The sequence below is a fragment of the Electrophorus electricus genome, chromosome 22 (genome assembly GCF_013358815.1).
Source record: "Electrophorus electricus isolate fEleEle1 chromosome 22, fEleEle1.pri, whole genome shotgun sequence".
Lineage (NCBI taxonomy): Eukaryota > Metazoa > Chordata > Actinopteri > Gymnotiformes > Gymnotidae > Electrophorus > Electrophorus electricus.
Window position 1 is genome coordinate 8,796,137 of NC_049556.1, and position 12,164 is coordinate 8,808,300.

General features: G+C 42.9%; 1 protein-coding gene across 1 annotated transcript; it reads right to left on the reverse strand.

Annotated features, from left to right (window-relative positions):
* Nucleotides 1–374: 374 nt before the first annotated feature.
* LOC113570377 (homeodomain-interacting protein kinase 2-like) lies at nucleotides 375–7,704 on the reverse strand. Its single transcript, XM_035521744.1, has 10 exons — nucleotides 7,620–7,704; nucleotides 6,719–7,320; nucleotides 5,785–6,152; nucleotides 5,085–5,208; nucleotides 4,705–4,809; nucleotides 4,502–4,588; nucleotides 4,021–4,202; nucleotides 3,743–3,822; nucleotides 1,006–1,179; nucleotides 375–418 (listed from the first exon to the last, which is right to left on the reverse strand). The coding sequence occupies exons 1-10, from the start codon at nucleotides 7,702–7,704 to the stop codon at nucleotides 375–377; spliced, it is 1,851 nt and encodes a 616-aa protein (XP_035377637.1).
* Between the last annotated feature and the right edge of the window lie 4,460 nt (nucleotides 7,705–12,164).

Sequence of the window (12,164 nt, forward strand, 5' to 3'; positions counted from 1 at the left end):
GCACCAACCGTTTATTAAAGAAAACGTGTATGACACATGATTATCTTAATTCTTTTAATTAAAATAATCCCTTGCAAGGCATATTATTCAATTATGTTCAAAGAGGTACATAGAGCATGCTGGCAAAACCGAACCGTTGAAGATACTACAGGAAATAAGAAATTTCCATAATGTGAATGAAACATTTATTTAAATGTATTGAATATTGCACATCTCAGAGCCTCCAGAAGTGGAAAAGTCCAGGCCAGGTGAGCCATAGGTTGAATTGGACCCTGAATCCGAGGGCCAGGGCGTCCCCGCCCGAATCCGAGGGCCAGGGCTCCCGCCAGACGCATGACACTCGAATTTGACCTTCTTGAAGCAATTAACTAGAGTTAATTGAAAGCGGAAGAGGATACCTGGAGCTGCGATGCCATACCTTTAGGGAAAGATGAAAAAAGAAACACGAATCAAATAAATGAGACTGTTTGTTTTTCGAGGCTGAATGGGATGTGCCATAATAACCTTCAATTACTATATTGGTGTCCAAGCTGAAATTCAACTTGATTACAACAGCCGCAAGCCATGCAGATCTAGTTATGGGCTTTATTCAAAATTAAAACTAAAACAGAAGTAGATTTTAAAAAACACAACCACAATTCTGTGATTTATCTAACGCCAGCCAGTTAACTTCATAACTTACTCTCTGTTCATTTTCCCACCCTTAATCTTGCAGAAAGAAGGCTCAAGAAAATCAAGCGGATGTAAATCACAATCTTCCATGTTGTTTTGCCTCCACATCACCCTGAAAGCACTTTATTTAAATAATTTAGCTCTGCTCAATTTCAATTTGATTACAATAGCCGCAAGCCATGTAGATCTAGTTATGGGCTTTATTCAAAATTAAAGCTAAAATAGAAGTAGATTTTAAAAAACACAACCACAATAGTAACTAACCTGCAAAATGTGTTCTTAATCTGTTGATTGCAACTGTCAAACATTTTTAAAAAATGTGTTGAATATTACCCAAGTCACAGCCTACAGAGGTGGAAAAGACCAGGCCAGGTGAACCACAGGACAAGTTGAACCCTGAATCCGAGGGCCAGGGCGACCCCGCCCGAACCCGAGGGCCAGAGCTCCCGCCGGACGCATGATTCTCAAATTTGACCTTCTTGGAGAGGGAGATCCCACTGGAAGAAACTGAAGGGGAAGAGAATATACCATTAGGGAAAGATGAAAACTGACCACTAACCAAACGAATGAGAGAGATTGTTCTTTGAGGCTGAATGTGATGTGTCATAATAACCATCAATTACTATAAAGGTGTTCAAGCTGAAATTCAACTTAATTACAATAGCTAGCCAGCAGCCAAGATAAAAGGTCACATGTCACACAATTTTAAGCTTCCCTTTATACGAAAGAACTGCAGTATTTTAAATTTGCCACATCGTTGGCGGACAGGTACCTAGCTAATTATCCTAGCTAGTTCACACTTCATTCTCCCCCAAATGATCCCATTATCGACAGGTATCCGTGCTTAGACATGAAGACAGTTCAGCGACCGAGGACTGACACGCAGCTGTCACAGCTCTTTTAGAGCAATCCGACGGTTAGCGAGCCAATGCTAGATAATAACGTTAATCGCAGCTACAGCAAATAGTTGGCAGTTAATCTGCTAGTTAACTAACGTGCTCCATCGCCATGAAAATTAGAGTCTATTACCGCAAGAGATGTGCATAAGTAATGTGTGAACTAGCTAAGTTAACCATCTCAAATAGACAGCTTGTCTGTTAGCTAGCCTAGCTAGAGAGCCCAATGTTACCTGAGTCGTTGAATTCAAGTCCGACTTGACACTTTAGCCTTTCCCGTTAGGCCTCATCGTCTTTTTAAACAAAATTCGCATACTATTCATAAAATCCATATAGAGCAACTTTTATGGATGATCTGCACAGTGAAGCTGCATTATTTCTGCTATAATACGGACACGGCAGCATTTTCACGGCATGTTTTCTTAATCTGGTTATTGCAACTGTCAACACATACGAATGATTAATAATTAATGTAAACTGTTATGCAGCGAATTAAAGATACTATATTTTCCTGTTTCCCTAGAAATAATCCAAACTGCAGTGTCTGCTTGTTTATGCTGAAGCACGCTTAAGTGGGTATAATTTTTGTGGATTCCACATATACATTAAAAGGAAAATGTTGCCCAATCATGTCAGAAATAGCAAAACAAAAAAACACAGGCTCCGAGTTACTGAAAGAGAAGTACGCGATGAGGTCCTGGTAGAGCATAGGCACAGGTTGGTCATACGTGTTTATGAGGAGTTTAATTTAAGCAAAATCCTCATCACACACCCAAGAAGTCAAAGCCTGCAAAATCCCAAAGCAACAAGACTGCATCAAGTTAGCACTGGCTGAAGCAAAAATAGTTCTGTGTCCTGCTCTGTGGCTCATCCACTCTACCAGTCTCTTAGTATTGGGCTTAGTGTGCTTAATTCATCTTGATGTCCTAACTGACATTCAAAAAGAAATGGATGTGAGAAGACAGTGTAGGAGTTCAAATTTGAATGGGCTTGAAATGTAGGCTGAAGTGCTCTTCTGCAGCTGAGCAGCTCATTTTCTGCTGAGCATCTTCACAGCCCTTACAAGGAGAGCATGAAAATGATGGAGGGGACAAGAAAAATCAGAATAATGCTTTAAGGACTGGACACATTTACAGCTTCTCACACCAAACAAAGTACTCTAAGGTAAAAAGTTCATCAAAGTAAAACATGTTTCATCCATCTTTCTGTGAACTGATATTTTAATGACTGACAGACAAATCCTCCAAGACTTGGCTTGGGATGCTTTGGTGTACAGGAGAGGTTTGAACCCCTTTCATTAAAAAAACGTGTATGACACAGGTGCTAGGGTATTATCAGTATGTAATTTATTCCAAATGTAAACACATGATTCTCTTAATTAGAGATTCCCTTATAAGGTATATTATTCAATAATGTTCATAGAGGTACAAAAAAACAACAAAACCCTACTGGGTCTGGAAAAGAACATCTTTATCAATAAAAAGTATCAAAAGATCTGAACACAGTTGTACCACCATTACAAACTCCTTGCTTGAGTCTGCATGTATACATGTATGATAGTAACATATCAGCCAACGAATGATGGACTCGAGTTTGTACTCGAGGAAAGAAAGAAATTTCCATAATGTCATAAATAATCAAGTGTTTGGAAAACGTCTAGGAAAAGAAAGAAACATTTATTTAAATGTGCTGAATATTGCACAAGTCGCAACCCTTGAAAAACCAAGAAGAGTTCTCGGTCTGCTTAAGTACTGTGTACTGCAAAAGCAGAAGTAGAATTGAATTTTCCACAAATACACATACAAGAACCATAGAAGAAAGCATAGTGTTGGTCTTATAGAATGAGAGACACAAAAACCTCAGCTACAATTATCAACAATTACACAATGAAGTTTGGATTCAACGGAATTTCGTTTTGAACTACGGTAGAGTGGAATCTTTATCGGCTACTGGAATACTAGGCAACAACCTGATTCACCATTTGTGGATCACATTTGAGCAGTAACATGATTTGGTAGAACACTTGCATTTGAAACCATTTTTGTCTTCTTTTATAGGTGGAATCGGAGGCCAGTTTGGTGATGTTTTAAATCTACTTGAAGAATAACAAACAAACAAAAAGCCAACTCTAATGTAACATTTAAAAGAAGCACCAAAGTGGGCATGAGATTTACCATCAAACAGGGTCTTGCTGCTGTCGAAGCCTGTGCACTGCCGCTTGCAGATCTCCATGTTCTGCAAGCAAGATTTCACACTGCAGCGAGAGAGAGAGAGACACACACACACACACACACACACACACACACACACACACACACACACAGGTGGGTGGGGGGAGTTACAGTACTAGCAGAGAAACTCTGATGCTATTTGGATTTCTAAATTAACACGGTGTTGCTTAAAATGTTTTTGAAACACTGACATGTAGATTGGAAGGCCTGGAGCAACTCACTGTGCACTGTGAGGGAAGTGGAGGAGGTGGGTCATGGTCAGAAACGGGTGGTTCAGGGTCTTCACTGGCGTGATCCTTTTGTCAGCGTCTAGCGTGAGCATCTTCTTCAGCAGGTCGATGAACTCCCGCCGGTCGGCCTTCTCCGCCAAGACGTCGGTGCCTTCCAGACTGGTCATATTGACCTGCGAGAGAGACCCATGGGTGAGTTATATTATTCACCAGCAGAGGGCGGCAATGCACCCAATACGAACGAAGTTCTGCAGCAAATTTCTACGCACTGCTCTGCCCTTCGCAGATGCCGTTCTCCAGAGTCTCACATGCGCTACTCGTTATGACAGCAGAAACGCTCGACCTTTCAGCTAGCACCTTGTTCTACCTGCTCTATAACGTGAGCTGCGGGAGCCGTTTGTCACGTTCTTCAATTTCACATCGCAACACTAAAAGAAATGCGTATAGTTACGCGCACAAAAGCCCAAATAACCTGCATCATGTCGTCAAGGCAGTTTAAAATGTACTTCCGAGTCTCCTTGGACTTGATGCCACGCTCCGCCTCATGCTCCGAAGGTGTCTGGAGAAAGGAAAGAAAAAACAAACCATTCAGCTCCACCATTAAGTTACATGAAGTCATTAAGTTACGTCCCTTATGAAAAACACATGGCATTTGGCATTTGAAGACGGGCGAACCTTGAGTCTCCACAGGGGGTAGCAGTAGAAATAGTAGTGCGTGTTGGTCCCTGCGCTCAACATGCACTCTGCTGGTAGGCCCTGCGTCTCGGAGATGTAACGGATCTGCAGAGACACCACACGGCAAAAGGATTATGACTTTATTTTGCGTTCATCCTTTCATTTTCAAAGTGCATGTCTAAAAAAACAGGACATAGAAACTCATTTATATTAATCCTAAAAATGAGCGGGCCGACAAAGCAGCTAAAAGGTCAAACTACACACACACAAACACACACACACACACACACACATATCACTACAGCCACAAAACCACTACAGGTCTGCACCACTGATGCTGTACGGGTGTTAAGGCACAGCTCAAAGGACCATGTGCCTACCTGAACATATTCGGAGGCTCCGGGATACAGGGGCCAGCCCAAGAACAGTTCAGCAATGACACAGCCCAGGGACCACATATCGATGGCCTCACAGAATGGGAGACCCAGGATGATCTCAGGCGATCTGGACCAAAAACACAGAGATCGCCATCATGAAATCAGCCTCAGCTGATAAGTCCGGGGGGCCGGGGGGGCGGGGGTGTGTTTGTGTTCCTAGACAGCACTTTACATTACACACCCACTATTCTAGTGTAACATGGAACCAACACTACAATGCACCAACACTACAATAATGTTCTGTTTTGCGTTAAGTAAATACAGAATACCAATGCAGTTAAACACCCGTTACTCAGTATACTACACTGTTAATTAACAGTGTAGCTACAATGTAATAGCGGTTTTGTACAGACTTGCTAAATACTGATATTACCAAAGCCTGCAGTTCAGCGCATCCTAACTAATCTCAGACACCGAAGACGGTTCATTACGTGTTTTGCTAAATGACAGCACTCACACGACCCAATAAAAATAAACCACTTATAAATCAATCGTGCTCCAGTTAACTGTAATGCTCATCATAGGCTTTTAATGTGTAGCAGGGTTATTACAACTGTCCACAACATGCAGCTCTACTCTCAAGCACACCAGAGTGCAACGAGTGCGTACTTATTTCTAACACGCCTCAGCACGTGTCCCTCACCGGTAGTATCTGGACTGCAGGTAGCTGGGGGCCTTGGAGAAGTGGCTAGCTGAGCCGAAGTCGATGACCTTGACGCGGTACGGCTGCCTGACGGGGTCCACCAGCATGATGTTGTCAGGCTTGAGATCGGTGTGGATCAAGCCCAGGCTCTTCAGCTTCATGAGCGCTTTGGCGACCTGCTGCAGCACGGGCCGGATGCATTTCAGCAGCAGTGGGCTGAACTTGCTGCGCTTGAGGAAATCGTAGAGGCTCTGCCCCAGCATCTCGAACACCAGGCATATGTGCTTCTTGTGCTGGAAGCACTCGTACGCGCGCACGAAGTTGAACTCGTCGGCGTTCTCCCTGCTCAGCCGGCTCAGGATGCTCACCTGAGGAGGAGCAAAGGAGGGAAGACGGAATACGCGTGAAGCCGAAGCTACGTGGTCACAGCTTCAAAGTTTGATACTGCTGACAAATAGCCTACTTATTTTCAATAGCATCAAGCACTTTGTGTACTTCCCTTCAACCATTTACTTCTACAGGATTTGGGAGATGCAATTATGGAAGTGGTCCCTTGGAAATGAACCCATGAACTTGCTTTTGGTACTCAAACAATGCAGATTAATGCTCTTTCATAACAATAACATTTTTAATGCACATCCAAACAGGCATGGCTTACACAACTGTAGCTAAATATTCTTTTTAGAGTAAGCTTCAAGCTGTCCGTGTGTTCTCCGAACTAGTTCCTACTGAACTAGTGAAAATTAGAACTAGTGTGCCAAACAAGTATTTCTGTGCTACCCTGGCTGTATACAAATTCCACATTGTGCGTTAGCACATCTGACACCAACAGATCATATGTTGTAAAAACTGAAACAAACAATAACAGAGTCAGGGCTACAGCTGATTCTAGGCCATATCAATAGCTCATTTAAAGCAGGCACAACTTTCCCACCTCGTTCTGGCCCTGTCGAGCATAGGATGGATGACTTTTCAGGATCTTGATTGCGACTACTTCACTGGTGCCCCGCTTCCAGCACTTGGCGACCTGGCCAAAGGTTCCACGGCCCAGGGACTCCAAAACCTCGTAGCTGTTGGAGACGGAGCGGAGGATCTCGTTCTGCACCAGTTGGTACTCGCAATCGCTGCCCCTGGCCACGCGCTTGGACAACCCAGGGGAGGAGAGCTCCTCCAGGATCTGTACACTGTTGCTGCTGTGTGGCTCCTCTCTCTTCCTCTTGAGGCTGCCCCGCTTCTGATAGCCGTCAGCACGCCGCGAGGTCAATGCCTCGTCTCCGCCCTGCCAGCTGGAAGAGGAGGAAGACGACGACGAAGCCTCGTCCGAGGCTCCAGAGGGGCAAAAGACCATGGCAGGTAAGCCATCGATTGAATTGAACCCCGGATCCGAGGGCCAGGGTGTCCCCGCCCGAATCCGAGGGCCAGGGCTCCCGCCCCGCGCAGGATTCTCAAATTTAACCTTCTTGGAGTGGGAGATCCCACTGAAGGAATCTGAAGGGCAAGAGAATATACCATTACGGAAAGATGAAAACAGGACCACTAACCAAATGAACGAGAGAGATTGTTTGTTCTTTGAGGCTGAATGTGATGTGCCATAATAACTATCAATTAGCTAAATTAGCTCAACCACAGAGCTTTGATTTTTTTAAAAACATCTGCTGCTGTTTTAGTTTTCATTTAGAATATAGCTGCATGCCATGCAGATCTAGTTAGCAGCTATATTCAAAATTAAAACTAAAATAGAAGTAGATTTAAAAAAAAACTAAAACAGCAAATACAAAAACACAATGGCATATCTGTGACTTAGCTGTCGCTAGCTAGTTAACTTCATAACTTACTCTCAGTGTTGACGATCTTCCCACCTTGAACCTTACGGAAAGAAGGCTCACGAAAATCAGACGGATATAAATCATAATCCTCCATCGTGTTCTGCTTCCACATCACTTGATTTAAAAAGTTTAAATGGTTATCGGGCTATATCGACAGGTGTGAGAGCGTTAGCACAGAATATCACTGAGCTGATCTACGGATTCTTCGTCACATGGCAACAAGACAAAAAATAACAGGCAGGTGCAGCGTCACAATGTGGAACGTCAAACTGCACGTGTTTGAACCGAGCAAGTAAACAAGATCAAAGGAAACACATTTAAGCTGCCCTTTAAGATACTACATTGTTCTGTTTCTCCAGAAATAATCCAAACTGCAATGTCTTCTTGTTTATGCTGAAGCACGCTTAAGTGGGTATCGTTTTTGTGGATTCCTCATATACATTAAAAGGGAAATGTTGCCTAATCATTTCAGAAATAGCAAAATAAAAAACACAGGCTCCAAGTTACTGAAAGAGAATTACTCACTGAGGTCCTGGTAGAGCATAGGTCACTATGTAATGTGGCCATAATTATCATATTTTTACATTTGATATTGTTTTGCAATACAGCAGAAGTTCAAATTTGGTTATGCTGCTGTGTTGGTTACAGATCATCACAGACTGGTCCCATCTCAAACAACAAATTAGGGCATAGTTCACAACATAATCTACAAATAGTTTTAATGAAAATAAAGCATCTGCAAGTCCTAAAATGTGTTTTATATTTCTGATGAAACATTAATCATATTAATTGCCAGCCCTCTTAAAGTTTCAGATTTTTTTTTTATATTTTAAACACACAGAATCCCAAAACGATTTCTCTGTAGTAATACAGTTCACTACTGTAGTTGTAGATTTAGCTCCATTTAGCCCACAATATCCCTTTAAATGAAACCAAGATTCAAAGTCAGAAGTTAAAATCCTACAGGAGTTAAATAAGAGCTTGATGTTGGATGTGAGATGTGTTCTGAACACATATTGCCAGTAAGTGCCAAAGAACCATTTTTAAATACAGTTACACCTCCCATTGAATTCAAAATACGACAGCCATCTTGTTAAACACAACACTCACACATTGCATTTCAGATACATTTAATAGAGTTTCTCTGGCCAGAAACTACAATAATCAACTTCAATAATCCATCTGATGTTCAATGCAGGAATCCCTCCTGTCTGTCTGTGTTCCTCTTCCTCTCACAGGTAAGGGTACCAGTTGACTTTCCTCCGGCCGAGCGAGTAGGCTGCGGGCCGGTGGTGAAGAACGGAGCCGCTTCCTGACCTATCGTAGGATGACATCACAGACTGCTGGAACTGTGGCAGGAGCCAAGGCAAAAAAAAAATGGCAACAAGATATCGATAGGCATGTCAATATTCCCAGCACCCAGGTGAACTACTGCCTACCATGGGACTGTTGGAAACCTATTAAGATAGTATTGAGATTTTTTATTTATTTATTTATTTATTTATTTATTTTACAAATCTATAAACTAAAAACAACATTATCTACTGACATACTACAATGTACAAAACAAGACACAACATATAAGAATTTGAATTTTAAAACGTGTAATACATATCGATCTTCTTTCAGCCCTACAAAAGACTTCTTGATGAATCAGAAACACGTGTGTCCAAAAAATAACTAAGACGACCGTGAACGAAACTGAAGCCAAAAAACAAGCCTGCGGTCTGTTCACAGGTGCCATTGACTAATAAGCAAACCCGCTGGAGGGGAGCCGTATGCTGGACCTGCTGCTGGAGCCTGTGGCCTACGTCACCTGCAGACAGGCGGGCTTGCTTGCTGGCCCACTTAGCTCCCTTTAAACTCTGAAACTCATCGGGCCCTTAATGCACAAACGCTGGACTCAACACAGGCTGCGAGCGAATGCTGGCCAACACGCACAGCGTACCGGCAAATCAATCGACCGGCCAGGCTCAGTGCTTTGGGATGCTGGAGGCCCATCTACGATACACACCTTATGGCATACTCAAAATACCCACTTAACTGGAAAAGATTATTCTAAGTAAGAAATATAAGGTATAAAGTACACATGATGCTCACTGGAAAATGACAAAATTACCATGATAAATAGAGCAGAATGAAGGGGAGATTTCTAGGAGCAGTTCTGCTGCGGCTCTACCTGGCTCAGGTTGAGAGGCTGAGACTTGGAGGACGCCGCTCTGGGATGCCGCTCAGCCCCAGGCAGGGCTGCTCTGGCGGCGGGGACAGCCGAGCTCCTCTTCACCCGCCCCGAGGTCGCACCGCTTTGCTCTGAAAGGAGAAGCGAAAAGAAGATCGACGGCCGTGGCCCGACGACGGAGGTGGTCGTAGCAGTGGTGTTGGTTCGGGCGGGCTGAGGACTCACACAGTGGCATGCCCTTGAGGTAATAAGGAGTGTTTACAGGCAAAAGAGACCGAACAATGCATTAGAAATATTAATAACATAAAACATAAGGGAGTATAAAGATTCTGTGTCCTTTCAGATTGATTTGCGTACAGGGCAGAGGCATCTGCAGGCTTAAGCAAAGGATCCTGGGTAGGCTTTGGTGGACCTCAGGGTAAGATATACGACCTCTCCACCAGGCTCAAGACCATATAGAAAAACAATCTTCTTTAGGATAAGGTCAAGAGAAGCCTTCTCTTGGAATGTGGCGGAACATATTGATTTATGTATGGTTTGTATATAATAGAGGCGAATGCAAAAACCAATATGTAAAAGAATATTGAACCAACTAAAATGGGTCCTACTACTAGAGTGCGTAGATTACAAAGGAAATCTACAAATACCTTAAGAAATTCTGAGTATGGTCCTGGTGGCCTGTAGATGCCGATTAGTGGAAGAGGCTGGGTGGGCTTCTTAATGCTAGTAAAAATAATTTCAAAGGACTTGAAATGAAAACTAGCTTTCTGGTTCATGCGTAATGTGTCAGTATAAATAAGATATGGGTGGTGTACACAGCTGTAGCCAGAAGGACACGCTTCATTTAAAGCTATGTACTCATAGCTTTAACACTCTGTGTTGTTTGTAGACAGTGGGACTGCTCGATGGGTGAGTCCTAAATGCATATGGTTAACCCTTACGGGGGAGAGGCTAAACTTAGTGAGTTTAAGGGAGGTGTGTATGCAGATAAACGGGGGTAGTATTGCAATTGTGGGGTAATGACTGAGAGTCTGCCAGTTTGATTCCTTAGCTCTATTAGTGTTGGTAGCTGACGTTCCCTCTCAATAGGATTTTCTCTGCTTTGATTTTCTTTCAAAGTATGGTATTGTGTTGGATTCTGCAGAAACAGTGTGGGGTGTTATGGGGAAGAGAGTACCCCTGTTGAGTCCTGAGGGTATGAGACCCCTTTGTCGTGTTTTCAACACATTCCACATTTCCTCTCATAGTGAGGTAATTGATCCTGGGGCTGTTAACTGTGATGGAGATAGTTTGAATGGAAGGTCAGACCCAGCTGTCTCTGGAGCACATCTCTGCGATGTACTGGTGGCTCAGTTTACTGGCGGGGTGACAAGATAGACCCTTCCAGGTTGGGTGATCAATATCACTGATGACAAGCTTCCTGTGAGGAGTCGTATGAAAGTATGTACTCAGCATGCTGGGGTTAAGAGCAGAGTACAGGGAGGAGGCCTGTAAAGAACAAAAAGGGGCCAGCTTGTGCTGAACTATTGACTCTTTAGCAGAAAACATAAGCATTGCTAAGAAAGTCTTAGGCCAATCTGATAGGATGGCTGAGTTGCTTAAATTGCTTAACTGGTTTTAGCATAAGGGAGACAGAGTTGGGCCAGACCCCTTTAGCTATACATCAGCTAGATATTGGAGACAAAAAGCCCATTAAGCTGCCTTCCCTGTATTTATGACATGAAGTGGCTGCATTGTTAAAGCAAATGTAGGAGACTGATATTATTCATCCCCCAACTAGCCCCTGGGCTGCTCTAGTAGTTCAAATCAGGAAACAGGATGGTAGCCTTTGGCTAATCTGTGTGGATTACCACAAGATTAATCATATAAATTTATCTTGAATTTATGATGCTTTAGATGGTTTGAGCAAAGCTTACTCTTTTTTTTCATGCTGGACTTGGCTACTCACAGTCGGAGGTAAACCCAAAGACAATTAAGACAAACTCCAATACCACCTGACCTTCGGGTAGAAAAGGAAGCACAATAATTTCAAACGTTACAGTAGCTCATCTGGTAAGGTATGTAGTACAACGTGCCAGTACCACCAACGTCACGGGTTTGATTTCCTAGGCAGCACAAGCACCGACACATGTAAGTTGCTCTGGGTAAGAGGGTCCGCTGAACAGTAAAAATATAACTAATGCTAAGCCCTTTTAAAAAGGGAATATTAATGGATGATTAGTAATGCACCACAGTCTTGATGATTTAAGAGCGGATGGATCATATTATGCTGTACAAAATATCTTATTTAAAGAGATTATTCTGCTATTTCCTTTCTTCTGTTTATTTTTGGATGTTCTCTGCATTTAGTGCAGTCTCACTTTCTCCATCCTGGA

Bases quoted from the DNA above. Each gene is read 5' to 3' on its own strand.
- LOC113570377 (XM_035521744.1), bottom strand. From the start codon at position 7,704: ATGGAGGATTATGATTTATATCCGTCTGATTTTCGTGAGCCTTCTTTC. The intron at 4,810-5,084 runs GTAGGCACATGG...GTGTCTCTGCAG, and splicing joins GAGCCTCCGAATATGTTCAG to ATCCGTTACATCTCCGAGAC. The intron at 4,203-4,501 runs GTTATTTGGGCT...TCTCTCTCGCAG, and splicing joins GCCTTGACGACATGATGCAG to GTCAATATGACCAGTCTGGA.